This window comes from Typopeltis vanoorti, chromosome 4 (assembly GCF_054136105.1).
Source record: "Typopeltis vanoorti isolate ZY-2024b chromosome 4, IOZ_Tvanoo_1.0, whole genome shotgun sequence".
NCBI lineage: Eukaryota > Metazoa > Arthropoda > Arachnida > Uropygi > Thelyphonidae > Typopeltis > Typopeltis vanoorti.
The window spans coordinates 98,162,027-98,189,424 of record NC_143552.1 but is presented as its reverse complement, the minus strand read 5'-3'; the positions used below and the strand labels follow the sequence as shown (position 1 = coordinate 98,189,424).

General features: G+C 35.9%; 1 protein-coding gene across 4 annotated transcripts in view; it reads left to right on the top strand.

The window, feature by feature from the left end:
• Positions 1 to 3,138, top strand: part of VGAT (vesicular GABA transporter) — a 148,738-nt gene extending 145,600 nt beyond the window's left edge. For all 4 annotated transcript variants that reach the window (XM_090391940.1, XM_090391939.1, XM_090391942.1 and 1 more), the window contains one exon: positions 893 to 3,138. In XM_090391940.1, coding sequence (XP_090248066.1) covers positions 893 to 2,092 — 1,200 coding nt within the window. In that variant the 3' untranslated portion in view covers positions 2,093 to 3,138. The remainder of the gene's footprint in view (positions 1 to 892) is intronic.
• The last annotated feature ends 24,260 nt before the right edge of the window (positions 3,139 to 27,398 follow it).

Below are 27,398 nucleotides of genomic sequence, written 5' to 3'. Positions count from 1 at the left end.
TAATGATTAGTTTATTTTTATTATTTTTTATTCCATAGGCATCCTATTTGAATTTATAATCTTGATATTTACGTGGTGGATGAATTTCATCGCCCGGTGTAAGCAGAAAATTCAATTGGAATTCAAAGTAAAATACAGCGTAAAAAATTGTTCAATTAAGAATGTGAATGGGCAGTAAAAAAAAAAAAAAGAAAGAAAGAAAATAGATAGAGACACTTGGCTTAATAATCCAGCTCATATTCATATCGCTCTGCGATACAGAGAGAGAGCAGCAAGGAGGCCAATAAAATAATAAGACAGAAAAGAAAATGTTTTCATAAATAATATATATATAAAAAATAAAAAAAAAATTAGATGAGATGGGAATTCAGAACTGGAATGAAAAAGCTCAAGACAGAAAGGAATGGAAGAAGCTGGTACATGCAGCTAAGAACCTTAGAGGTTCAACTAGCTAAAGAAGAAGAAGGTGTAAGACTACCATTAGGACCTTAAGAGCTAGGAATGAAGCGTGTTTTAATAATTTTTCATTAAACTGCACACATGCAGTCAGTAATTTAGTGATTAATTAATTATATGTTCCAGCAGAAAATAATTCATATTTACCTATACTGCAGAATACTAAATAATATAATTGTCAAATTTTTATTCACAATTTCTTCCTCTAAGCTTTCCTTCCAGTAGATGTCACAGTAGTTTAATTTTATCTTTCCTTAGTGTACTTAGAAATATATTTATTCTCATTTTGTTAGTATTTAACATTAGTATTATTCGGACAGATAAAAAAAAGGGGTTAGAGGATATATTCTGTTTTCTAAAAGAAAAAAAAAGCAAAAAAAAAAAAACATTTTGGTGTTTATATTTTGTGTTATTAATAACAAAATTTCTTTTTCAGGGAATGTTTATCGTCAGTCTACCTTATTCAGTATTATTTGGAGGTTACTGGGCTATCTTCTCCTTGGTATTCGTCGCTTACATATGTTGTCATACAGGTAAGATCTTGGTAGCATGTCTCTACGAACCCAACGAGCAAGGAGAACTTGTACGTGTAAGGGACAGTTACGTGTCTATCGCTCAAACATGTTTAGGAGAGAAATGGGGAGGAAAAATGGTAAATATGGCCCAAATCATTGAGTTGCTTATGACTTGCATCCTGTATGTGGTCCTCTGTGGAGATTTAATGATTGGTTCATTCCCAGAAGGTTCAGTCGATCAACGATCTTGGATGATGATATCGACAATGTTTCTTTTACCTTGCGCATTCTTGAGGAACCTAACAGCTGTGTCCTGGCTAAGTTTTTGGTGCACTGTAGCCCATTTATTTATTAATATAGCCGTGCTTGGATATTGCTTCATTAGAGCACCGGAGTGGGAATGGAGTAAGGTGCAATTAAGAATCAACATTCGCATGTTCCCTGTCACGCTTGGCATCGTAGTCTTCAGCTACACATCGCAAATATTTCTTCCTACTCTCGAAGGCAATTTGAGAGACCGTTCCAAGTTTCATTGTATGCTAGACTGGAGTCATATTGCCGCTGCTATATTTAAAGCTGGTATTGCTTACGTGGCATTTCTTACGTTTGGAGAACAAACCCAAGAAGTTATAACAAATAACCTTCCTACGAAAGGTTTTAAGGTAATTGTTAACCTTATCCTTGTAATCAAAGCTCTCTTTTCATATCCTTTGCCATATTATGCGGCTGCCAACCTTATTGAATCGGCTTTCTTTCAAGGCAAAGAAATTACAAAATTTCCGAGTTGCTTTGCCCAAGATGGAGAGTTGAGAATATGGGCTGTTGCACTACGCGTACTGCTAGTTATCTTCACTTTATTGATGGCTATCTCTATTCCTCATTTCGCCCTACTAATGGGTCTAATAGGCAGTTTTACTGGTACTATGTTATCTTTCGTTTGGCCCTGCTATTTCCATATGAAATTGAAATGGGACACTATGGCATGGTACTCGATCAGTTGGGAGGTATTTATTATTTGCATAGGACTCTTCTGTGGAATAATAGGTGTCTACTCATCTGCATCGGCTCTTGTGGAAGCTTATCATATTCCTTTGCCATATCCCCAAATACGAACTGCTTAAAATTTTCTGGAGCAATAATCAGTCGGGAGTTGAAGAGCGACGTTATAGCAGACAGCAAGATTTTATCTCAATGTTGGAACTCTGTTGCTTATTGGCATTTATTGTTATCATATTACTGGATGTAAATCATTCTCCTAGAACTAGCAGACGTGTAGTGGCACAGTGCAAGACTATAGAGAACAAAATAGCGTTTCTAGAATGGATATGATAGAGGAACTCGCCCTTATGGCAAACGTTCCCTTGGCGAATCTTGAACAACCATTACTATGTGGGTGCGGTAAAAGGTGGTAGTTAATGTCATCTACGTGTTACCAAACATATCTTCTGAGTCTTCCACTTGCCTGTCTTCCAACAAACGTTTTCAGGAAAACGAAAGAAATTGATCTATGGACGAAAAGAATATAAATCAAGAGAAATTCACTGTCTTCCTATAATTTGATCCATAATCACAACAGTCTTCCAGCTAGAATGTGATGGAATGTTCAAGTCATGTGATCTTATGTCTTCCAGCACTATGTGATTCAGTTAACAATGTGATAATGGGTTTGAAAGCAAATTCCGTGTCTTCCCTTAGTCGTAATGCAGCTTTGATAATAGTGAATGTTGAACTGGAAAATTCATCGCATTTTCCATTAATATATTTTGGTGTTAGAATATGTTACGAACTATATTTGGTAATTATCAACTGTTGGAAAAAAAAAGAATTTAATTTATCATGCAATAAATATTTTACCAAATAGCCAGTTTATGTCTGGCAAGAACAATCACTTATTTTTTGTGTAAGAGCTACTTAAGAAGCATATACTTTACTATATACATATATCTGCCTGATCATATTTTCATTTAATTGTACATCTTATGTGTACATCTCATTTCTGATGCACACATTTGTAAATTGAGAATCTTAGTTGAACCTCATTTTGTTGTAAACAAATGCCACTGACTGTGCACAATGTGAATTATGAATAATTTCGCAGTCTGGGAAAAAAAAAATAGAAGACAAGTTTAAATGAATATTATAATTAAAAAGAATACCTTCGAAAATTGCTTTTCTGTTTTCTCTATCAATACTGAGAACATATACACATTTTTATACTTCGCAATATATTTAATTATATATAGAAAGTAGTCATAAAGTATCAAAAGGTTGCCATATCACATCTGGATCAAATCTACATGCACACACACAAAATGTATGAAAAATAAATCTTACCGTTTTTTGGATTTCTGTATTTTTTTTTTTTTTTTTTTTAAAGCCATAATTATATTTATTAAAATGGATTCTAAAGTATAAATTAAAATTTTGAACGAAGTAATAAGTAATAGGTCACTGCATTTACTCTCGGCAACCAATTACAGTATATTTGATTGTTGTTCATACGTTAATAGTGCTTGTGTTGTTCTCTTCCACTGTCTAAGTCAGTCAGTTATTTTATTTATTTATTTTTTTAATTACCAGTCCCTCCACCTCGAATTTCTTACTAAAGCTTTTATTATCATGCTGAACACGGAAAAGGTCATCATATCAGTAGCCAAAAAAACACCGGCTTTCGGTCCCACATTACGAAGTTTTTATCTAAAATGGGACAACCCTGAAGGATATACAATGACTACAACTAAAGTATGTAATGCTTACTGTGTCATTGAGCATTATCGATCATTTAATTCAACAGACTGTGCCAAAAACCTTACGTATTAATTATTTCATAATTCAAATTTGGCCGTGAGATTTTCATTTGTGAGAATTAAACTTTCCAGATGATAAGTAAACTTAAAGTAAAAGAACTTTACATATAAATTTACGTTATTCATTTTTGGTGATAGATGATTTTCGTCGCCCAATGTGATCATTACATTGCATGGTGGGGGCCTAAAGCGGTGGCTTCAAAACGATCAAAGTTTGGTCTTCAGTGCAGGGTTTTTGGATTTCATCTAAACCTTTAGCCCACCCAAGGTACTAAGCGTAGTCTTCATTTCATGGGTGACATATACTTTGACGTCTGCTGATGGTTAGATGACGTACCTAACATCATGTGTATACGATGTGAAGTAATGTTTTAGCCCCATGACTAAGAAGCTTTTTGGAAAAATAAAATGTCTGTTTACAACTACAGTTAATTGCAAAACTTAAAAATTGCAAAAAAAAAAAAAAAAAATATTTGTCCTGACTTCTAGCCGCCCAGTGTATTCCTACTGTGTGATGATTTGCGAGAGAGAGCGGAATTTCCTCTCCCTAAACATATTACATTTCATGAGCTGCTTATTATATTACACCAAAAAATACTGTTATGTAATAGTTTATTTACTTTCTTATATCTATATTTTTTTTCTATATCTTTATGCAATATACTTTACAGTTTAGTCATTCTGACAAAATCTCACAGACTATATTTCTTACAGCAGAATGCAGATTGGCCAGTTGTAATTGAATTGCTACTGACGAATGAAAAAAAAAAAAAAAAACAAAACACGACATTGCTATGAATATATTTGGGTCAAACGGATTCTCAAGGGTTCTGTTTAGGGGGACTACTGAAAGATATTCAGAACTTTATGGAAATAAGGAGGTGGAAGGGTACCGACTTTTATTTCTTTTTTGAGTATTCATCTTAAATTGCTTGAATTTCTCTGCTGTAAAATCATAGTAGAAAAAAAATCTTCTGCTCATCTGAACATGTCATTGATGTTGCGAACCAAATGAAATTTGACTGGTATTTACAAGGTAAAACAACACATCATTAATAAAGGCACCCTTTAATATTAAGGATAACGAACATAGTCCATATGAATTTTACAGCTTCCATTTCAGATGATCCTGGTTGCTGATTCAAGGACATTAAACATTTGAGGATCGGGTACAAGGATAGTTTTCTTTTCTTCTTTTTTTTTTTTTTTAAATAAAAGAGATTATTTTGCTATATTAAGTTAAACGAACAGGGTGCTTGTGAAAGCGTGGAGCCAAGTCCCGCAGTACTTAATTTTTTATCTTTTTGTTAAAAAAAAATAAATAAACGTTCCCCCCCCTTCCTAGACCAAGCTGTAAGCTTGTGCAAAAGCTTTTCTTCGCAATAGCCATTATTTATTTATTTTTCAATTGATCATGTCTTTGTATTTCATTATCAATTCAGACCAAAGCATGCAGGAAGGCTAAAAGGAAATAACACATTTTATAAACTGAACTAGAGATTGCACTATGTAATATGTGCGGATGTAAAGGATGACGAAAGGAGAAAAATAATGGCCACGCGCGTCAAGGTGACAAAATCCCACCGATCAATACAGCTTGTAACCGGTGTGTAGCATCACTGGGGGGGGGGGGGGTTGTCCATATTGTTATACGGTAGTCTTACACTGGATCGATATATTGGCAGTATTTTCAGATTGTATCGTTAACTTACTGCCATGTATTGTAGGTAAAGTGAGAGCATGAAATGGAAAATAAATTAGATCATGCCGTCATCAGTATTGTTCATTCACATTAATAATAAACAAGGAAAGTTCAAATAACAAAATCTTATGGTATTATGTATGTTGTAATAAAATGGAAACAACAACAACAAGTATTAAATCTCTACAATAAATTTAATAGACAAACTAATTCCTTCCTTGATAACTATAATACAGACTATTGCTAAAAGAAGACACAAACCTCGAGACAGGTAAGTACGGGTCTACTAGTGAAACTAACGCAATTTCTACTTTGGTGCGTGCGTGTGTGAGTGAGAGAGAGTATTTTGGTTTCTATATAGAGCAATCTAAATATCAGCAAGTATTCCGTCTCACCACTGTAAATTTACAGATTGCTATAATAAGACCATCACCATACCTTGTCACTGAGTGCAAATACAAACTGAAATGTTTAAGATTAAAGCAAATATAACAGATGATATGCCATCTATTTTTACTTTTAGTAAGCATTTCAATCTGGGACAAGCTTGAGAAAATATCTTCCATATAATAAACGGGAGGGGGGGTTCATCCTCGAAATTCTACTGAATTTTTAACATTTAGCCAGCTATGCGTGTAAGTGGAGGATTTCATCGTTTGCTAATAACTAAATAATTTGGTTTAAAAAATATTATGAACAGTCTGCTACAAGACTATTATTATTTCATAATGACCCTAAGCCACTTTTCTGAAAATAAATAAACCGAATTTAGTAATAAAAATAAGTTTAACATTTACAGTGAAGTTTACGTTGACGTCTGTAATAAGAGAGCTCTTACTCTCTAAGAAAATAATCAATTTTCTTCATTAATTAACTGATCCAGAGTTTAATTTTATGAAGAATGATTGATATATATTAGGAGGGGCAATTGAGAAATATTTTTATTTTTTTAAATATTTTATTTATTGACGTAATGTACTTAATGCTCAGTAATAATTATCACGAAAATTTAATTCGCAATAAAAGGAAGATGAGATCAGATGAGATATAATTAAAATCCTCATTAAAATAACTTTATAAATCGTAATTATTACAAAATTAATAACATGCATTTAAAGTAAAGAAGAAATGTACACTCTAACTGCTTTTATATTCATTTTATACAAACCAGACTGAACTTTACCGATCGATACCACCGACTGATTAGTCTGAACCAGAATAATCAGTCGGTGGTATCGATGATAGTCTTTAATTGGAAAGGTGGGTTCGAATCAGTGGAGTAGCTAGGGGGGGTGCGGAGGGGGGAGGTCCTCCCCGGGCAACACTTTGAACCTTTTTGAACTTTTGCAGTTAATTCTAAAATACAGTCTCGAGAACTCAGTTTCAAATATTGTAATACTACAGCGAATTTTCCTCACAATTGCTGTAAGTTTTGCTAGTTGTAAGAGGAGTTTGTCTAAATAAAATTTGATTAAGAATTACCTACATTATTATGAAATTGACTTCGCCAATGTCATCGACGATTTTGCTAACAGAAAAGCAAGAAAAATAACATTTTAGAATGTTGAAATTAAAGTTTTACTTCAAAAATAAACATATTGTTTTAATTTATTTCCCTATATCATTATGACTTTTTGTAGTATTTTTGGTGTGTATTGAGAGGGGCGACAAACTCAGGGATCGCCCCGGGCGGCAACAGCTCTAGCTACGCCACTGGTTCGAATTCTATTTATAAAGGCTTTTCACTTTTTCACTGAAAGTGACTTGGTTGGTCTTGTAGAGAGATTGCAGAGTCCCCCCCCCCCTCCAAGGAAATCGGTTTTTTAATTCGACAAAAATGGGGAAACCTGTTATAAGAACGCATTCTTAATCTTAAAACCTGTTATAAGACAAAAATGGGGAAACCTCTTATAAGAACGCAGACATAATACGCTGGCCTAATGTAAGCTTAGTTGCTTCGTCCATAAATTCAAAACAGCCAACCACCAATTTTTTTTTCCGTTTCCAAATTAGGCTAATATAAAGAACAGGTTGCTCTACGTAATGGGGGATATATCTTGCTACAATTTTAGTAAACTTATCAATATTCCTATATGACGACACATCTCGTCTCTTCATGTTGCTATTACCCAAAGAAATATTAATGCAAGATAAGCAACTCATATTATATAAAGGAAAAAAAAAAGCGTAATCCAAGTACTTGCAGCCTACTGACGTAGTACTATTGTTATTGTAGTTGTTACTGAGTTGCTGCAGTTTAGAGGACCATCTCAATCCCATGGATTAAAATCACGTCAGCCAAGTAGGCGCTTCTAACACCTGCTTTTCCAATACATTAATACATCATCATCTTCCTTATACCCTCTTTTACCTTGCGGTGTCGAGGGTCCATTGATCATCGGACCTCACTCCGTTTACAGGATAAGGTGGTCAGCCTTATGCCCCGGTGTATCCTATGGCCTGTAGTGTTGAGTTCTCAAGGCCAGTTTGCCTGCTTTGCGGGATGAAAAACCTCAGAATAAACTGGGGAAAAAACCCTGCTGTCCACGCCCAAGACTGGCTAACTTGGCTATGGCTGAGGAAGATCCTTCAGCTCCTCACGTCACCGACGGGAATCGAACCTAGGACACTCCTTCCCGAAGCATATGGTTGCAAAGCGCATAACTACTAGGCTAACCGCGCGGCCTAATACATTAATTGGTTTACTTATTCTTTTTTTTTTTTTTTTTTTAAGTGAGATTTGTGAGAGGTATTTTTGAGTAAGTAGGGAAACCAGTCCACAAGTAAACGGTTGCATTAGATCGAAATATGCACCTTTCATTCTCCTTCTCCATTTTATTCTGACTTCGTTGAGATTGTCACTGGATTTTGAACAATGCATGAACCGATAAGCGATGGTACAAAATTGTTCGAAACTGGATGAATAATATGATTTGTAGAAGTCATATCGTTCTTCATATCGAGGGGGGGGGCTGGCGCTATGGGAATAAATGCTATTATTATCACAAGCTTAACAGGAGCTACTACTAATAATAATCCAATTAGGTATATTGCAACACATTACTATACTGATATAACATAAGCAATTAAAGGAAAACACGTCACATTTTTAAAGAAGCAGAATTTATTTTAATGGCAATTTACCATCGTTGTTTAATAAATTTAGTGGTCTACAGTTTTGATAATATTATTTAGTAGGTAATTTATATAACTAATCAGATGATTTTGCACAAAGTATAGGAGCACACTGACTATAATGTAAGAGGCTTGCCAAGAGCTTAAAATTTTATTTATAACGTGTCCAGTAAAAGGAGGATTTTTTTAAAGTGACAATTCCACCGAGAGAGAGAGAGAGAGAGAGAGAGAGAGAGAGGTTAATCAAAGAACCCTATTCTATAGATCAAATATAGAGTAGGATTGCTTTGACACTACTACCATCAACACCATCTACTGCCAGTCACAAACAACAGTATTTTTGTCTAAATTGCGTGTGTGTTCTGATGACCGATTGGCCTGTATGCGGGATGAAAAACCCGAGTTTCCGAAAAAAAAAACCCTGCTACCTGCGTTCATGAGTACCTTCAACTGAAAAAGGCCCAATGATTCTTCCTGTCACGACGAGAATCGAATCCAGTTCTTTTTCAACCTTCCAAATACGCTACGCAGGCAATTTGCAGGACATATGGGTTGGTCCGGAGAGATCCGCATGCTAGAACAAGTTAAAGATGAGGAAAAGAAAATACAAATATAATATACACTAAGGCTAAGGCCTTTGACATGATACCACATGAAATTCTAATCAGTAAACTGCAGCATATGGGGATGGATATAGGGTTGGTGAGATGGATAGGAGGGTAGTTGATCAGAGAGTAATTTATTCAGGGGTAGAGTCCAAAAGACGACCTGTGACTAGTGGTGTGCCTCAGGGTTCTGTTCTTGGACCACTACTATTTAATTTGTTCATTAAGATATAGGAAAGGATCTGAGAGGAACTGTTCATTTGCTTGCTGATGATGCAAAGTTGGGTAGAGCAATAGTGAATGCACATGATGTCAAAATTTTGCAGGATGATTTGGATAGATTGGAGGACTGGACTAAGCAGAATGGATGTCAATTTAATGTGGCAAAGTGTAAGGTTATGCATTTTGGGGTAAAAAGATTAGCAGCAGTATATCATATTGGTGGAACTGTACTCCGGGAGATTGACGAGGCCAGGGATTTGGGAGTGTTGGTGAATAGCGAGTTGAAGTTTGGGGGGGGGGGCACATTGCAAAAGTGGCTAAATCAGCTAATCAAATCACTTGGTTACTGAAAAATAATTTGACGAGCAGAGACAAGCATGTTATTGTTCCTCTGTATCGAGCCTTGATAAGACCCCACTTGACCACTGTGCCCAGATCTGGGCGCCAGGGTTTCTTCTTGATGGGGAAGAGGTGGAGAGGATCCAGAGGCGAGTGACCAAGATGATAGCAGGTCTATGGAATGAACGTTATGAGAACAGGTTGAAGATTTGTGGGTTGCAGAAATTAGTTGGCAGGCGGGAAAGGGGTGATATGATTGAGACATTCAAATTACTGAAGTTTTCTATAAGATTAATTCAGAGAATATTTCTCAGAACAGGACTGGTGATGGGAGGACTAGGGGGTCATCCATGGAAACTGGGCAAGAGTGTGGTTAGCAAGGGTGTTAGAACCACGTTTTTTTTACTTGGAGAGTGGTGAATGAGTGGAATAAGTTGCCAGAGTCTGTTGTGGGTGCCATGACTGTGAATGAGTTCAAAGCAAAGTATGATAGATACTGTGTGGATGTTGAGTAGTCGTTTAGGGCCTCCCTCGATGAGTCTAAGGACTCCTTGGAGTTGCCTGTAATAATAATAATAATAATAATAGACTAGTATCACATCACAAACGAAAGTTATCCTCTACTGTGGCAAAATATAGAAATGCTGTGCACGGAGTGTCAGAAAATTTCAAGTAATCTTAAGAAATGCTATGTACACCTATTAAAGCAATAGAGACAAGGCATCATCCTACCAGGACGGACTCAACACGAGAGGAGGTAAGCATTGCAGTAGAGCGCTGTAGTCGGAGAGTGCCAAAATAAATAAATAAAAAGGAAACAAACCAAAATAAATAATGAGACATAAAAATAATTTAATAAATTATCCCTCTGATAACTTTATGAATATTAATTGCGATGGGATAATAAATTACTGTATTTGGTACAAGGTAATTATTTATATTATTGCTTTTGTATCAATAATTCTGCATTGTCGTTATCTTGTTAATTTTTAGTTTTGTTATACACAAATAGATCGCTAATGCTCAGCGCACTGCCTTTTTTACACATCTTCGTAATAAATAAAAAACATATCATTCTTAGCATTGTAATCTGTAGTTCAGTGTATTTTTTACACAGCTTCAGTCAAAAGCACATTTAGTGCTGTCAAAGTAGAAATAAATTCGGAATTTCTGACATGTTAAAGATGAGGAAAAGAAGGAAAAACACAAATCTGATATAGTATCATACCATAAACGCAAGTTATCCACTATGGCAAAATATAGAAATGCCGCGCACGAAGCGTAGAAAATTTGTGCTTTGTCAGAAAATTTCAAGTAAAAGCTTAACCACTTTTTAAATAAAATAAAGAAATAAATTATAAATTATATATTTAGTTTAATCCTTTATCCAAGTGTAAGCAAACAAAGTTTGCGCCTGAAGTATCTTCAGGACTGGGGTAACTCGTGGCAAAGGTGGACTAAGTTCTCATCACTTTCCTTAGTATCCCATAATGCAAAACAAATCTCCTTGCGGACATGTATAATGCTATGCATTATGGTGACCCTTCTCATAATGCATAGTATTATACCTGTCTGCAAGGAGATGTGCTTTGCATTATGGGAAATAATGAGAACTTAGTCCACCTTTGCCACGAGTTGCTCCAGTCCTGAAAATACTTCACGCGCAAACTTTGTTTGCTTACACTTGGATAAAGGAGTAAACTAAATATATAATTTATAGTGTAACCAAGTGGGAAAAAACTTCCAACAAAGAAATAAATTGTTTACTTTTGCTTTTCATATAATGATATGCATTTTCTCTCTCACTGACAATTTTTTGATTATACATTTTTCAATATAAACGAAAAATAATAGCAAAATAATAGCGTGTAAACAAAGAGTTTGTAAAGGAGTCCGGGAGGGGAAGGGGAGGGACATAATTTCAATTAATGATATTAGGAAAGGAGGGCTAATTTCTATTCAGAGAAGTCAGAAGCCCAATAACACACGCACGCACACACACACACACACACACACACACACACACACACACACACACACACGTATATAGTAATTCATAAACAAAAATACCGTGTAGTTGGTAGTAAATCGTGTAGTGAAGTCATTTCAACCAGCACTCGTATGTTCCACCACTTCAGCGATCTTACACACTCTACTTTTTCAGGGATTTCGAACAAAAATTGTGCCGCAACAGTCGTTTCAAATCTTCCTTAGACATAGATCTGTAATCTGCGACTTTTTCCCTCTTTCAAAGCTAAAGTTGGTACTCCGAAACGAAGAAGATTCGATGACAACATCATGATTAAAGGGGGGGAGGGGAAAGCTCGACTTGCCAGGTTTAAAACATGGTATTTCTGCAAACGCACTGGTGTCCAAAACCAAAGGACGAACACTATTTCTGAAGATTACAACCGCAAATTCTGATGAATCAGCTAGTCGCAATTTGTATAACTGACGATTTCGAGTAGAAAGCGGGTACACATTCAAATTTTCGAATCGCGCGCATAGGGGGTCACGCGGTAGCACTCCACAGGATAAAAGACAAAAGACTGCGCTAAGCAAATTGCGTTCGAAGGAAGCTTTTCTCATGAAGGAATAAAGTTGCAAACCTGGATGTCTTGTAATATCCCAAATACATCACCTAGATGCTTTCACGCGGGAAAGAATTATTGGAAAGCTTGAAGGCCGCAGAATTACTGATATTGCCAGAAAGTTTGGAATCTCACATAGCGTTGTATCAAGGCTCTGTCTGGGCAGCGTTCAAACCAATGGAATGTGTTCGAGACGTTTACTAAGAGGTCGCTCTGGCTCTACCACGGAGCATGAAGACAGATTTCTGGTTATAACAGCAAAAGGTAATTGACGCACCCCGGCAAATTAGCTTGCAAATCGGCTCCATTCAGGCACAGGTACGCGGATATCTCAACAAACTGAGGCAATATGTCTGCGAAAAGTAGGCCAATTCACCCTAAGGCCTGTAGTGTACGTTCCTTTATTATTATTATTATTATTATTATTATTATTATTATTATTATTATTATTATTACCATGTCACAGCCGGGGTATACAAATAAAACACGGTGTTCCTCAAGGTGTCATATTATCACCCATTCTATTCATCATGTACATTAACGATGTTCATAACATGGCCATAAGAAATCAAATATTCCAGTACGCAGATGACACCACACTACTAGCAATCCACACAGACATCAACACGGCTCTCTGCAAAGCACAACAAGACCTAAATGAAATCACAGCATACTTCTACCAAAACGCAATTCTAATCAACGGCACCAAAACACAGATGTTGATAATACACAACCCAAGAATCATGAGCCCCGCACCACTATCGATACACTGTCACACATACCGCTGCATTAACAACAAAAATACCTACCAATGTCACGGAATCAAACCTGTAACACATGCAAAATACATTGGTCTCTATATAGATTGCTACCTTAAATGGACAAAACATAGAATACCTACATACAGGGCCGGCGGAAGCGGTCATGCAGAGCATGCGGGCGCTGCCGCCAGGGAGCGGTTCATAAGTTAATTTTTAAGAAACAAAATTTTTATCATAAAAACAAAAAATTCTTAGAATGATCAATATTAAAATAAATAAGGCCGGATACACCGAATAAAAATTTAAAAAAAAATGTATATTGCCGCCTCTTTGATCAGCCGGCCGTTTACAATTTGCAGCTAGAGCAGGCTAAATGCTTGTCTGCAGAATGTGTCTACTGCAATCTATCTAAAGTGAAACGATGAACAGTTTTTATGCGCAGAAACAAAATTTCGTACAAAACATTTGTTGTTAGTTAACCAGTCATATGGTACGCATCTCAGTAGGCTACTGACAGTAGCGCAGTGCTGACTATTATTTCGTCTCTGTGTCGTGTTGTGTAATAATTTCTTGTGGGTATAAAATAGAAATGGAATCAAAAATTTAAAAAAAAAAGTTATTCGGTGCACAAAATCGTAAGCGTCATGCTGCGAAAGAAGCAGATATTAAGAAACAAACTGGGGCTCTTAATAAATTTGTTAAAAAAATTAAAATATTCTGATGCAGATTGTAACCAACTCGATACATCAGAAATCAGAGTTGAAGAACCATGAACATCATCCAGTTTGCATGAAAATACTATTGCAACTATTGAACAAAATAATTGAACATGATTTAAGTGAAAAATAGTTAGGATTTAGTCAACTACAATAAGATTTAATTGTAGTTGACCACGAAACTAACACATTGCTAGTCTCTGTAAATTTAGAAGATCCAGGTGAATGGGGAAATATTGATGAAAAATTACAAGCTGTTTTAATTGAAATGGAGCCTGTTCAAAAGAAAAATATAATATATCCCAGAGATACATATGGTCGTAAATTTGGCGACACGCATTTTAATAGAAAAATGGAAAACGGGAGCTCGTGCCAAGAACATGGTTCATTTATTCCGAAACTTTAAATTCTGTTCTTTGCTTTTGTTGCAAACTTGTCGCACCTACTAAATCAACTGAATCACCTACTGAGTCTTGTAGAAGGTTATAACGATTGGAGAAATGTAAGTACAACTTTACATAGATATGAGACTAGTTTAACTCACATGAAAAATTTCTTTAAATGGAAGGAACTTGATAAAAATTAAAAAAAAACAAAACTATTATTGATTTCCAGACTCAAAGCATGTATGAAATGGAAAAGAAACATTGGACGAGTGTTTTAGAACGCTTGATTGAAATTATAAAATTCCCTTGGTAGTCGAAATTTAGCTTTTCGCGGATCATCTGGTAAATTATATGAAAGGAGTAACGGCAATTTTTTAAAATTAGTCGAACTGTTTGCTATCTTTGATCCCGTTATGGAAACTCATGTTGAAAGGGCCCTACAACGAATACAATATGGTACACTATTTGAGTAAAGACAGTCAAAATGAAATATTGGAAACTTTAAGTAACGCAATCAGGGATAGAATTGTATTATAAATTCGAAAATCTAAATATTATTCCATAATTTTAGACTGCACACCTGATGCAAGTAAAACAGAACAAATGACCATTATTATTCGCTTTGTTTCCTGTGACAATGGAATTGTCAAGATCAGGGAAAACGTTTTAAGTTTTGCAGATATATCAGATTCGAACGAACGTGGTTTATGTGCAACAATAATGGAACAACTGGAAAAATGGAACATTCCCATTGAAGACATGCGAGGTCAAGAGTATGAAAATGGGGCAAATATGAAAGGGAAAAAATATGGGCTCCAAAATTTCCTTTTGAACAAAAATCCTCGAGCGTTTTACGTGCCATGTGCTGCTCATGCTCTAAATTTAATCATTAACGATGCAGCCAAAGTGAATGCAGATACAATTAGTTTCTTTGCAATTATTCAAGAAATATAAAATTTCTTTTCATTCTCTTACAAACGTTGGGCAATCCTTTTAAAGTTCGTAAAAAAACTAACATTAAAACAGCCATCAGAAACTCGATGGGAAAGTAAAATTAATGCAATCCGCCCTCTACGATATCAGTTAGGAGAAATTTATGTTGCACTTTTTGAAATTTTAAATGATGAAAATTTTAATAAAGAAACTCAGCATGAAGCACAAAAATTATGTGCTAAAATAAAGGACTAGAAATTTATTTGCTCTCTTATAACTTGGCATGATTTACTTAACAGAATAAACCCTGTGAGTAAAATGCTTCAAGACAAAAATATGAACATTACACTTGCTTTAGAATCTATCGAAAACTTAAAAATATTCTTACAAGAGTATCGATCAGATACAAATTTTAAAGAAGTTCTAAAAACGGCAAAAGAACTGAGTGAAGAGGTGGATGGAGAACAAGAATTTAAAACTGGTACGGAAGTTCGACGACGAAAGAAGACACGACAATTTGACTACGAGCATCATGACGAAACGCCACAATCGCCAGAAGATAAATTTAGAGTGAATGTATTTTATACACTTATAGCCGTTACAATGTGTTCGTTAATAGAACGTTTTGAACAACTAAAAACATATTATGATAATTTCAATTTCTTGTATAGATTACTACAAATTAATAACGAAGATTTACGAAAAAATTGTGACGATTTAGAGATTCTCTTGAAGGACTGTGACAATAAAGACGTAAATGCCAATAGAACTATATGACGAGTTATGTGCTTTCCGGGATATTTTTCGGAAAGATAATTTAAATATTCAAAAGCCCTTTCGATATTCTTAATTTTATTGTGTCCAATAATTTATCTTTCCCAAACTTTTCAATTGCTTTAAGAATACTATTAACCTTACCCGTTAGTGTAGCAAGCGGTGAACGTTCCTTTTTCAAGTTGAAATTGATTAAAACCTACTCAAGAACAAGTATGTCACAAAAAAGACTTGTTAGTTTTGGGGTAATAGCTATTGAAAATGATATATGTGCGGAATTAAACGTTAAGACCATTATTTTGTGAATATGAAATCAAAACCTTGAAATTTTAATAAAAAAATTTTCAAGTATATTTATGTAATTTAATTTATTTTCTGTTATTCTGTAAAGAATAACATTTTTTTGTTATTCTTTACAGAATAACATTTTGTAAAGTCAAATGTCATTTTTTGAATACTTATATTAAATGTTCTAATTATTTCTGAATTCTTTTCTTATTTTCTCATCTATTTTGAGTTTCTTTTATTTTTCTAAAAGATAGTTCCACTTATAAAAATTATTAAAAAATTTTTACCATTTACTAAGAATCTAGTAATAACTTGTAAAATGCAAGAATTTTTTAAACTTTAGTTCAAATAAATTTTAACTTTACTTAAAATTCATTTTAATTTTGTTAGCGATTCGGGTCGGTGAGAAGGCTATATCCCTGTATCATTATATTCAACGATTAAAGTGAAGTGGCTTTATCAAAAATTACTTTAACTTTTGAGAATTTTTTTGAATATTCTGGTTTTTAACGATTATCCTGCCTAGCCAATACCCCCAGTTCGTTACATTTCGGAACAGCCACACGTTGGTTCGCTGTTCCGTCAAAATTTATTTAAGAAATTTCAAATAATTAAAATTTTTATTATCGTAAAAGACACCACAATTTCTTTTACGATAGCAAAATTTCTTTTACTATCGTAAAAGAAATTGCATGCGGGCGCCAAAGACCCTAGCGCCGGCTCTGCCTACATACCAAACTCCGGATCATCGCAGCAAAACTCTTCCAAGTAAAAGACATTATTCCATTCAACATAAAAAAACCCTCCTATATCATGGTATCTGTGAATCCCTACTCAGAGACGGTATAACAGTCTATGCAAAATACATCAAACAGCCACCTAACAAAATTAGAAACATTACACAGGAAAATTGTGTCAACAGTGATTTAGACACCTTACACGCAACAACCAATATCCGACCAGCACATGGCGACACACAGAATCCTGAGCATTAAAAACCTGAAACACTACATGACATTAACAAGGAATTACTTCAACATCATCTATCGAAACAACAGAGACACATATCGTATAACACGACCTACAACAACTCTCTACATCCCTACACCCTTCAACAACTCATGCGGCTCTTTTGTGAGATCACATCAGATACCCACGCAACTCAACAACCTACCAAGAAATTTAAAACACATAGATAACTACAGAACATTAAAACACGAACTCTGGAAAATATACCAACAAAGTTAATATACCATTAACACTAATATACAGAGCACAAATCACCAGCATCCAATGCTTACATCCCATGCATAACAGTAACAACAACATAAACAGTGAAGGCTAAATCCCACTCTCTTCATAAAAGCTAACCCAAGCTTCGAAGTAGATGGGATTAAATCGCCTCACTCATCTACACGTAATCCTTATAATCAAAGAATGCAGATTATATAACAAAACAGTCAGTAAGTATATAACAATGAAGATACTGATTATAATCAGTATCTTCTATCTTCTTCTATCTTCTATCACATAATAATTATTATGTGATAATATCATTAATATAATATTATTATTAAAATATGAAAAAATAATGTAATAAATTATTCTTATTATTAAAAAATTATCTAAATAATGAGTTTACATTGTATGTTTGCGAGAATTAGGATATATATTATTTTAATTGCATATGTGTAAATACTGTTGTATAATCACAGTTTCTCAAACTTTGAAAAAAAAAAAGTAAACTACAGCATGTAATATTGTATAACTTGTGTAACTCTGAACTATGTAATTGTAAATTATTACTGTGATTGTTATTTTAAAAAAATAGCAAAAAAAAACAACAACTATGTTATCATCATTATTAGTGAAATCTCATTATATGTAGCACTTAGTGCTGAACCTTGTAAAATAATACACTGGATGTTACTCAAGATGATCATTGTATATATGAAAATATTTCAGAGATCAATAAAAAAATTCTTATTATTTAAAAAAAAATTATTACGTGACACCTCCAGGGAGTTCAAAGACTCATCATGGGAGTGCACACTACTCTACTTCGCTAAATACATCTGATCCTCTCCACTACTACTTAATTCTCCAATTACGACACCACATCATCAACGCCATCTATCGGCCATCAACACCAACAACTGTATTTTTTGTCTGTAAATTGCGTGTATTCTGAAGGCCGATTTCTCTGTACGCGGGATGAAAAACCCTGCTACCACCTTATGAGATCGGCTAACTCACCTTCAACGGAAAAAGCCCTTATAAGGATTCCCCTAGTCACGACGAGGATCGAACCCAGGTCTTTTCCAGTCGAAGGGCGCAATGTTTCGCTATTCTTCCAATGGCGCTACCGCGGCCTTTATTCACGCTCATCGTAAAGCTCGTTTTCAGTGGTGTTATATCCATAAAAATTGGACAAGTCACCAATGGACTCATGCACCTTTTTCAGATGAGAGTCAATTTAGTCTTTCCTCCGATTCTAGACGACACTTGATCTGGCGTGAAAGTGATACGGCTTACCATGGCGAAAATATTCTTGAAAGCGATATATATACGCCAGTGCTGGGGTATGGTGTGGGGCGGCATTAATGCTTAATGAACGCACCGAGCTACAAGTACTCGAAAAGGGGCTATGACTAGTGAATGATATTGCAACGAATTCTTCAACGTCATGTTTGATTGTTGCATGTGCTGTAGGCGAAGAATTCATTTTTATGGATGAAAATGCGCACACATATAGGATCTACCAATGATTGTCCAGACACTGTCACTTGACGTTATGGGAATTCAGGGTTTGTTAATAATATAAAAAATGGTGTACAGATTAATAAGTAGGAAGTAGTATTTCATCGTAGCAGTTGAATACAGATGATATGTACGAAAAGAACTCCATTTACTAAGTTCCACGGGATAGCAGCGGCACACAAGAGCATCAGTGAACATCACAATAACGAACAAGGGGAGCGATGAATCAAGGTTTACCTGTTTCCAGTCTGATGGCAGCATGGTGAACGCTTGTTACCACAGTGTATTGTACCCACAGTAAAGTTTAGTGGGGAGGAGTAATGGTATGGGGTACATTCAGCTGGTTTGGAGCAAGACCACTGGTCATTGTCAGTGGTTCCATGAAGGTAGTTCAGTACCTTGATATTCTGGATAATCAGGTGCTGCCTACATTGTGGAGTTCTTATGGAATGGACCCGTGTTATTATTAATATGAAATGCTCCAGGCCACGAAGCTGCAGTTGTTATGGAATGGTATGAAGATATGGGTTTTAAACGACTGCCTTGGCCTGTGCAGAGTCCTGAACCTCAACCCAATCGAATACCTGTAGGACGAATGGAGTGGCGATTGAAGTCCTTTGATGGAGGAATCGAGACAAATTTCACCTGATATCTGCCGCACGTTGGTGGAAAGCCTTCCTTAAAGGGTGCAGGAGTTGATCAAAGCCAAAGGTGGACATAACCGATATTAAGGTTCGCCTGCAGGTATTAGTTGTAAATTACTCAAGTGTCCGGACAATTATTGGTAGATAGTGTACATGAGCAGTGGAAATACTTCTGGAGACAAAGGATATTAATGGAATCGAGTGCTTAGCACGCTCACCAGATCTCAACCCTGTAGAATACATTTGGGATACAACAGGGAGACACTTTGCTGTTCGAAATTCCTCTCAGAACACAAAAGAAGACTTTATCCTTGCTTTGAAGGAGCAGTGGGCCAATTTGCTTAAAGAACTCTTGAATCATTTGGGGTAAGCAATGGTAAGAAGTTGTGACAGCCGTATCGCAATTCGGCGGACATATTCCATACTGAAATGTCTTTCCGCATAATTTCAAGCACTGCACATGAATTCCTTAACTACGTTCTTAGGAAATTTGTAACTTTTACTAAAAACGTATTGCAATTTAGATTGAACGAAATTTAAGAGACATTTTTTGTGTGATATTTTTTTTTTGGTATGCTGGCAATAAAAGTGCACATTTGACTGTAATTTTGAAAATATTTTCATACATAGGTGGCTGCGGTTAGCCGAGTGGTTACACTTTCTGCAACCACATGCCTGGGAAAGGAATGTCCTGCATTCGATTCCGTCGCTGACGTGAGGAGCTTAGGATCTTTCTCAGACATAGCCAAGTTAGCCTGTCTTGGGCAGGGTTTTTTCCTCCCGCAACCAGGGAAACCGGCCCCGTGAACACATGCTTCTACAGACATAGGATAGCTCCAGGAATAAGGAGTAACCAACCCATTCCGTAGGATTTCGGTTCCGAATGCCTACACCATAAAAGGAGTAGGTTTACGCGTGAGCGTTAATCAGGAGGATATATAGGAAAAATGTAGTTCGTCCTTAGTTTTTGGATAACAGTATTTTAGCAATGCCGTGGAAGGTTGGGGCTAGAGCTAAATAAGTCGCAAGAGAATTGTTGTCAAGGAAATGGCATAGAATACCAAATATATTATATTTGCGGAGGTAAAATCCACATAACCCGAATTTTTTTCACATATTGAATTTTTAAATTGTTCATATAAGTTTAGTAATTATATAAACTTTTTATGTAGTACTATCATGGTATCCTGCACACTCCTTGAAGGTACAAGGTAGATGCTAGGAATATGACAATGAAGACTTAGGTCGCAAGAGAGTCAACAGGACCAGATCTAGATTATCCATGCATCTTGGTGTTCCCGCTTTTGTCCCTCTTTTTAAAAGCAAGAAAACTAAGACCTGTGTCAAGGAAATAAAGACCAGTGTTAGGAAAGAAATTTCCGGATGTTGAAATGTTCCAGCGCATAGCCTTGTGGAAACATTACTTATTCCATAATGCTAGATAGCCAGAAGAAAGACTGTTATATATAGTTCAATTTTAGTCGCGGACTAGAGGAAATTTTACTGTCTTTCTTCAGCAGTTCTAAAGAGTTATTGACCTTTGATGGGCATGGCATTTAAGTTTTCACTACCGGAAAGTCAGTTTCTTAATAGGGAAATTTAAGAAAATTTTCTTAAAATTTTAAATCTTTAGATTTTAATCTTTTAATTTTAATCTTTTAATTTAAATCTTTAAATTTTTAGTCAATTTTTAAATAATCGATAACCTTGGTTTACGACTAAGGGTGTAGGTGGGCTACTAACCAGTCTTGTAAAGTTAGTTAGGGCTAAAATAATTTTGCCTACTTCCTTTTTGGGAACAAAAAGGAGTTAGCTTTTTTTTTTTTTTTTATTGCGTGCAGTCATTTAAAATAGATGACTTTAAAAGTTGAATTATCGAAAGGAAAAACTAACACAACTGAAAACATGACAGGGATATTGTTAACGGACTCTTTACTTAATAATCACAATTTATAAATTTGCAGCCTTCTCGAATAACTATGATAACTTACCTTTCTTATGTATGAAAATATTCCGCTAATTTTGCAGTTGAAATGAAGAGCAAGCCACTCATTTTCAACAGCAGTAAACACCAATATAAATGTGTTTTTAATAAACCTTTACAGGTTTATTTATATAAACTTTATATATTTGGTCACCTGATTTTCAAAAGGATGAGGAGATATTGAAGAAGGTCCAGAGACGATTGACTAAGGTGGTTTCTGGTCTCTGGAATGTTCATGAAGATAGATGGAGGAAATTCAAATCGCAGAGACTAGTAGATATGAGGAAGGGGGGAGGGATATGATTGAGATATAAGTTATTAAGAGATTGTTACCAAATTAATGTGGATGATGTTTTACATAAAATGCGGGAAATAAATGGAAAAAAGACGTTATTCATAGAAGCTGTATAAAGAAGGTATGAGCAAGAGGATGAAGAACAGATTTTTTGCAATGCAGAGTGGGCGATTGGAATGCATTGCCTGAGTGTGTGCTGTGAATGCAGAGATGGTGAATATATTTAAGGCACAGTATGATGAACTGTGAATGTAATAGTAGGACCTCCTGCGTTGAGTCACTTAACTCTATGGGGGTCTGAATGATTATTGTGATTGTGATTTTGGACTCTGTTCAAAAAGAAACTGAACTTTTGAGAAAATAAAACACAGGCCAATTATAATTATTCAAATCATTTATTTCAATCAATGTACTCTCCCTCAGCTTCGATACAGCATTTGGCACGGTCAATTAAATCGTTAAATGAGTTTTAACGAATTAATTGACGCTTGAACATTTTGTTAAGCTGCCATTTGAACGTTTTTCAATGGTCTATCACTTTCCTTTCATTGGCAAATGAAGTCGGGGGGGGGGGGAAGAAGTCACAGGGTGCTAAATCAGGTGAATAAGGCGAGTGATTCAACACACATACTTGGTTTTTGCTCAAAAACTGTCTCACAATGTTCGAACGATGAGATGGTGCATTATTGTGCAAATGTGACCAGTTGCTCACATCACAATATTCATACCGAATGCGATGAATTCTCGCTATCAATCGCTTCAAAACTTCGAGATAAAACTCACCATTGACAGTTTGGCCAGCCGAAACGAATTCTTTTGTGGATAATGCCCTTGGAATCGTAGAAACAAATCAGCATTGTCTTTATTACTTCTCCAAGTGACTATTTTTTCGGATGCCCCTTTTCTTGTGGGCTCCAATCAGCACACTGTTTCGGGCTCATACTCAAAACATCATGTTTCGTCACCAGCAACGGTCGTTTCAAGGAAGTTTGAGTCCTTATGAACGGATTTAATGAGGTCCTTGCAGTGTTCGATACATTTTTTGGTCGTAGGTCAACTTGTGGGGAATAAATCGCGAATTCAATTTACCAAGGCCCAAACTCTCGGTCAAATTGTTGTGCACAGTTGATTTTGGAATCCCCAATTCATCTTCAATCAATCTCACGGATTTTGGGTTTTCTTTGATGAAATCACGCACTTTGTGGATGTTAATTTCACTCAGTCCAGTTTTTGGCGGCCCGGCTTTTCGTCGTCCTCAAGCGTCTCACGACCACTTTGAAATCGCTTAAACCAATTGGGGTGAAAAGATTAATAGATTGACGAGGCCAGGGATTTGGGAGTGTTGATGGATAGGAAGTTGAAGTTTAGGGGGAACATCGCAAAAGTGGCTAAATCAGCTCATCAAATCACTTGGTTGCTGAAAAATACTTTAACAAGCAGAGACAAACAAGTTATTGTTCCTCTGTATCGAATCTTGATAAGATCACATCTAGACTATTGTGCCCAGATATGGGCGCCAGGGTTTCTTCTTGATGGGGAGGAGGTGGAGAGGATCCAGAGACGAGTGACCAAGATGATAGCAGGCCTATGGAATGAACCTTATGAGAACAGGTTGAAGATTTGTGGGTTGCAAAAATTGGTTGATAGACGGAAAAGGGGTGATATGATTGAGACTTTCAAATTACTAAAGGGTTTCTATAAGATTAATTCAGATATTTTTGAGAACAGGGCTGGTTGTGGGAGGACTAGGGGACATCCATGGAAGCTGGGCAAGAATGTGGTTAGCAAGGGTGTTAGAGATAGGTTTTTTACTTGGAGAGTGGTGAATGAGTGGAATAAGCTGCCAGAGTCTGTTGTGGGTGCTATGACTGTGAATGAGTTCAAGGCGAGGTATGATAGATACCGTGTGAATGTCGAATAGTTGTTCTTGACATGATGTTAGGGCCTCCCTCGATGAGTCTGTCGACTCCTTGGAGTTGCCCGAAATAATAATAATAAACAGTTGACACAACACTAATGAAGGTTACCGCTTTCGACAACAAAAAGATACAACAGGTGGCGCCACTAGTTTCTTCTCTTTTCGAAAAGTTCGGTTTCTTTTTAGATAGCGGGTGTAATAATATTTTCCTATCGTAAGCTAATTGATATTTTCCGTATCAAGCAATTTTTTTAATTAAAACTTATGCAAATTAAAAAGCATTTATAATTGCAATAAAACTAATGCAGAGTATTACATGCACGATCTGTACTAGTGCATATTTATAGCTGTACTACTGCAATTCTGTCTTTCCCCCCCAATTTTGTCCGTCCTTTCAAATTAGTTTATAGCATTATCATTATTATTATTATTAAACCTCCAGGAGTCAAAAGACTCATCATAGGAGGCAGTACAGTAATAAGGGTATGAAGCGCCTGTGGCAACACTTGCCACAGGCGTTACTAAATACATATTGCATTTAGCAACATATTACTAAATGCAATATGTTAAATACTTACTATTAACCCCATCAAAATAATTGGATGCAGTGTGTTGCAGAATTTATGTGTCCAAAGCGGCGTATTGCCGAAATTTAAAAAATATAATAGAAATATAAAACTTTTATATCTATTTATTTATTTTTAACGTTTTGAGCCTCAAAGCTTGTTGCGTTCGTGGCGGGCGCCTCTTTCGCCACTGATGGGAAGTCCCACTGTTACACACAGTTTATCATATCATACCATACCTTAAATATGTTCACCGTCTTCGCATTCATCACACTCTTGGGCAATGCAATCCAATCACTTGCCACTTTCCATGGAAAAAACCCTGCTCCTCACTCCCTTACTCACATATACAGCTTCCAGAGATGAGCTCTTGTTCACTTCCCATCTTCATTCATTCTATACAAAACCTCCCCCACATTAATCTGGTAATGACCCCTTAATAGCCTATATGTCTCGCTCATATGCTCTCCCCCACTCCTATTCACCAATTTCTGCAAATTGCATTTTCTCAATCTGTCATCATACTCAACATTCCAGAGAACAAAAAGCATCTTACTCAATCATCTCTGGACCTTTTACAATACGTCTTCATCTTTTTGAAAAACCAAGTGACCAAATCTGTGCACAGTAATCCATATGTGGAATGATCAAAGCCTCATACAATGCCATTTTTTGGTTTTCTCTTGTATAAGCACTTATCTCCATTCGTTGTTGCATATCTTCAATCCAAATCGCCAGTAATTTTTACATTTACTCTATTAACATGCTTCCCTCCCCCCTAGAAGTGATCATGGATTGCATATTGCGAACTTTGTCTTTCACAATAGCTCTGAGTTCTGACAATCGATTCCTTTATTCGCAAGTTCATCCAATGTCCACGAACTTACCTTTTTCCTGTCGTTTAAGAATATCTACTTTAATCTCCATAGTTATAACGTACCTCTTATCTTGTTATCACTATCAATACATTTATTTATTCTCATCACTTTTACAGTCCACAGACATATTTTGGGTTTCAATAAGTAATACGTAAGTTCATTAACGAGACAGAACTTGCGCTAAAGGTAGAAACAAACAAAATGGCGATGACATTCTGTGTCAGCTTACTAGGAAAGCTATCTCTTATATTCAAAGTTGTACTTAATAGAGAACATTGCTATTATAAGTCGAAGTACAGCACTGCTTATGTACGAAGCCGCGCAACTCGAATACGTTTAAGTGGGGGGGGGGCTTAGTATATTCACTGGGAAGACAGGTGCAGCCATTAGCGTTTTGACTAAAACTAGCTGAACAAGTATTGAAGCAACCATGAAGTTCACTGAATTGATCACATCACCTAGTGAGAGATGCCGAACTTTGAAATTTGAATCATCTTCTAAAAACTAAAAAAAGAGCCAAATACAGGAATAAACTACAGGTAAATGTGAAGAAATTTAACTTCGAATAAACCATTGAAAACTTCCTCTCAATGACTTCGAAAAATCGAAAGGCAGTTTTTATAGGATCTCAGTATTTTGAATCTGTACAGCATACCACAGACTAAACCGAGCATAAGAAAATATCAGTATCACATAAGGAAAATACTCATCGCCTATCAGTGCCTCCCAGAAACACGCTGTCATTGCAGAACATTATATGGATTTTGTGGAAGACTAACCTAATCAGTCATCTCTGGACTCACTAGCGGATCAACGTTTTTTGGAAGACAGTCATACTCTTTCGTTAGTTTTTGGTTTGGGTTTTACCGGGAAATTCGCTTGAACTGCTACATTGGCCATGTCTAGGATTGATATAACAAGTAACAAATGTAAAATACACTGTATGTATAAATTTCTTAAGGTATATAAAGAATCTTAAGATATATAAAGAATAAAATTAGTAAATGTATTCCGATTTTAAAAATATATCTTCTATACAATTTATTTGCAAAAATTTAAAAACACAGGATTTTGATTAAATTTGATTACTTGGATAAAATCCTTTGATAATGTTTCAAATATAATATAATTTAGTGGATGCTGTGATATACAGCTCAGCAGTATAATTTTTAAATCTAATGAGATTCGACTAGATCCCACTATAAAGACAGCAGAAAGAGAGAGAGAGGGATGGAATTTCCGTAGACCACGCAAAGAGAAACTGCATGATGAATAAGGCATACCAACATGGAAGGCTGTTTTATTTCTCTCGTTTTCCGCAGTGATGCTGCTGATCTAGAAACGAATGGTTCATTTTCTTCAACATAAAGAAAAGGAATAGGCGATGTTCATAATGTATGTTTCAGTTCTGATTGTCTAATGGTAGATAGAATCAGATCCCAGAAGTGTACTATCTCCGACACATGCATAGACAGGGACATCAGTGCACCTCAAGATGTGAAAGAATATTCATTGCTCTAAATATTTGGGTAGATCGCTGCTTTAATATATGTACATAAGTGGAGATAAAAAAATCAGCTAATGCCTTTTATTTCCTTGCAGGGAGTAGGCGAAGCCTTTTAACCCTATTTAGCTTTTGGAGAGTGAAAGGGCAGTTCAATCTTCACCAGTAGCCAATCAGAGATACGTGGCCCATTATTATCACTAATTAAAAGTGGCAACCGATGAAGAGACGAGCAAACGCGTGTTTCCATCTCTTGGTACCTAACATTAACAGATATGTCACTGGCTGAAATAGTGTGGGTTCTATAGTCAATTTTCTTATGTTTACGGGATGAAAAACTCGAGTTTCCAGGGGGGAAAAAACCCACTTTCCCATTCCAGAGATCAACTAACTCGGGAACCGTCGAAGATAGAAATAGTTCCACCAATCGGCGACTGGACTTGAACTTAAGTCTATCTTCGGGCGGCCTAGTGCAGAGAAAGCAGGCACCACTTCCACATTAACGATGGAAACGTAAATTTACGTGAAATAAATTTATTAGATGTAAAATTTGGCCTACATATTATGGGCACTCTCGGTACATTAATAAATGAAAATATAAAATTACAATGAAAGAATC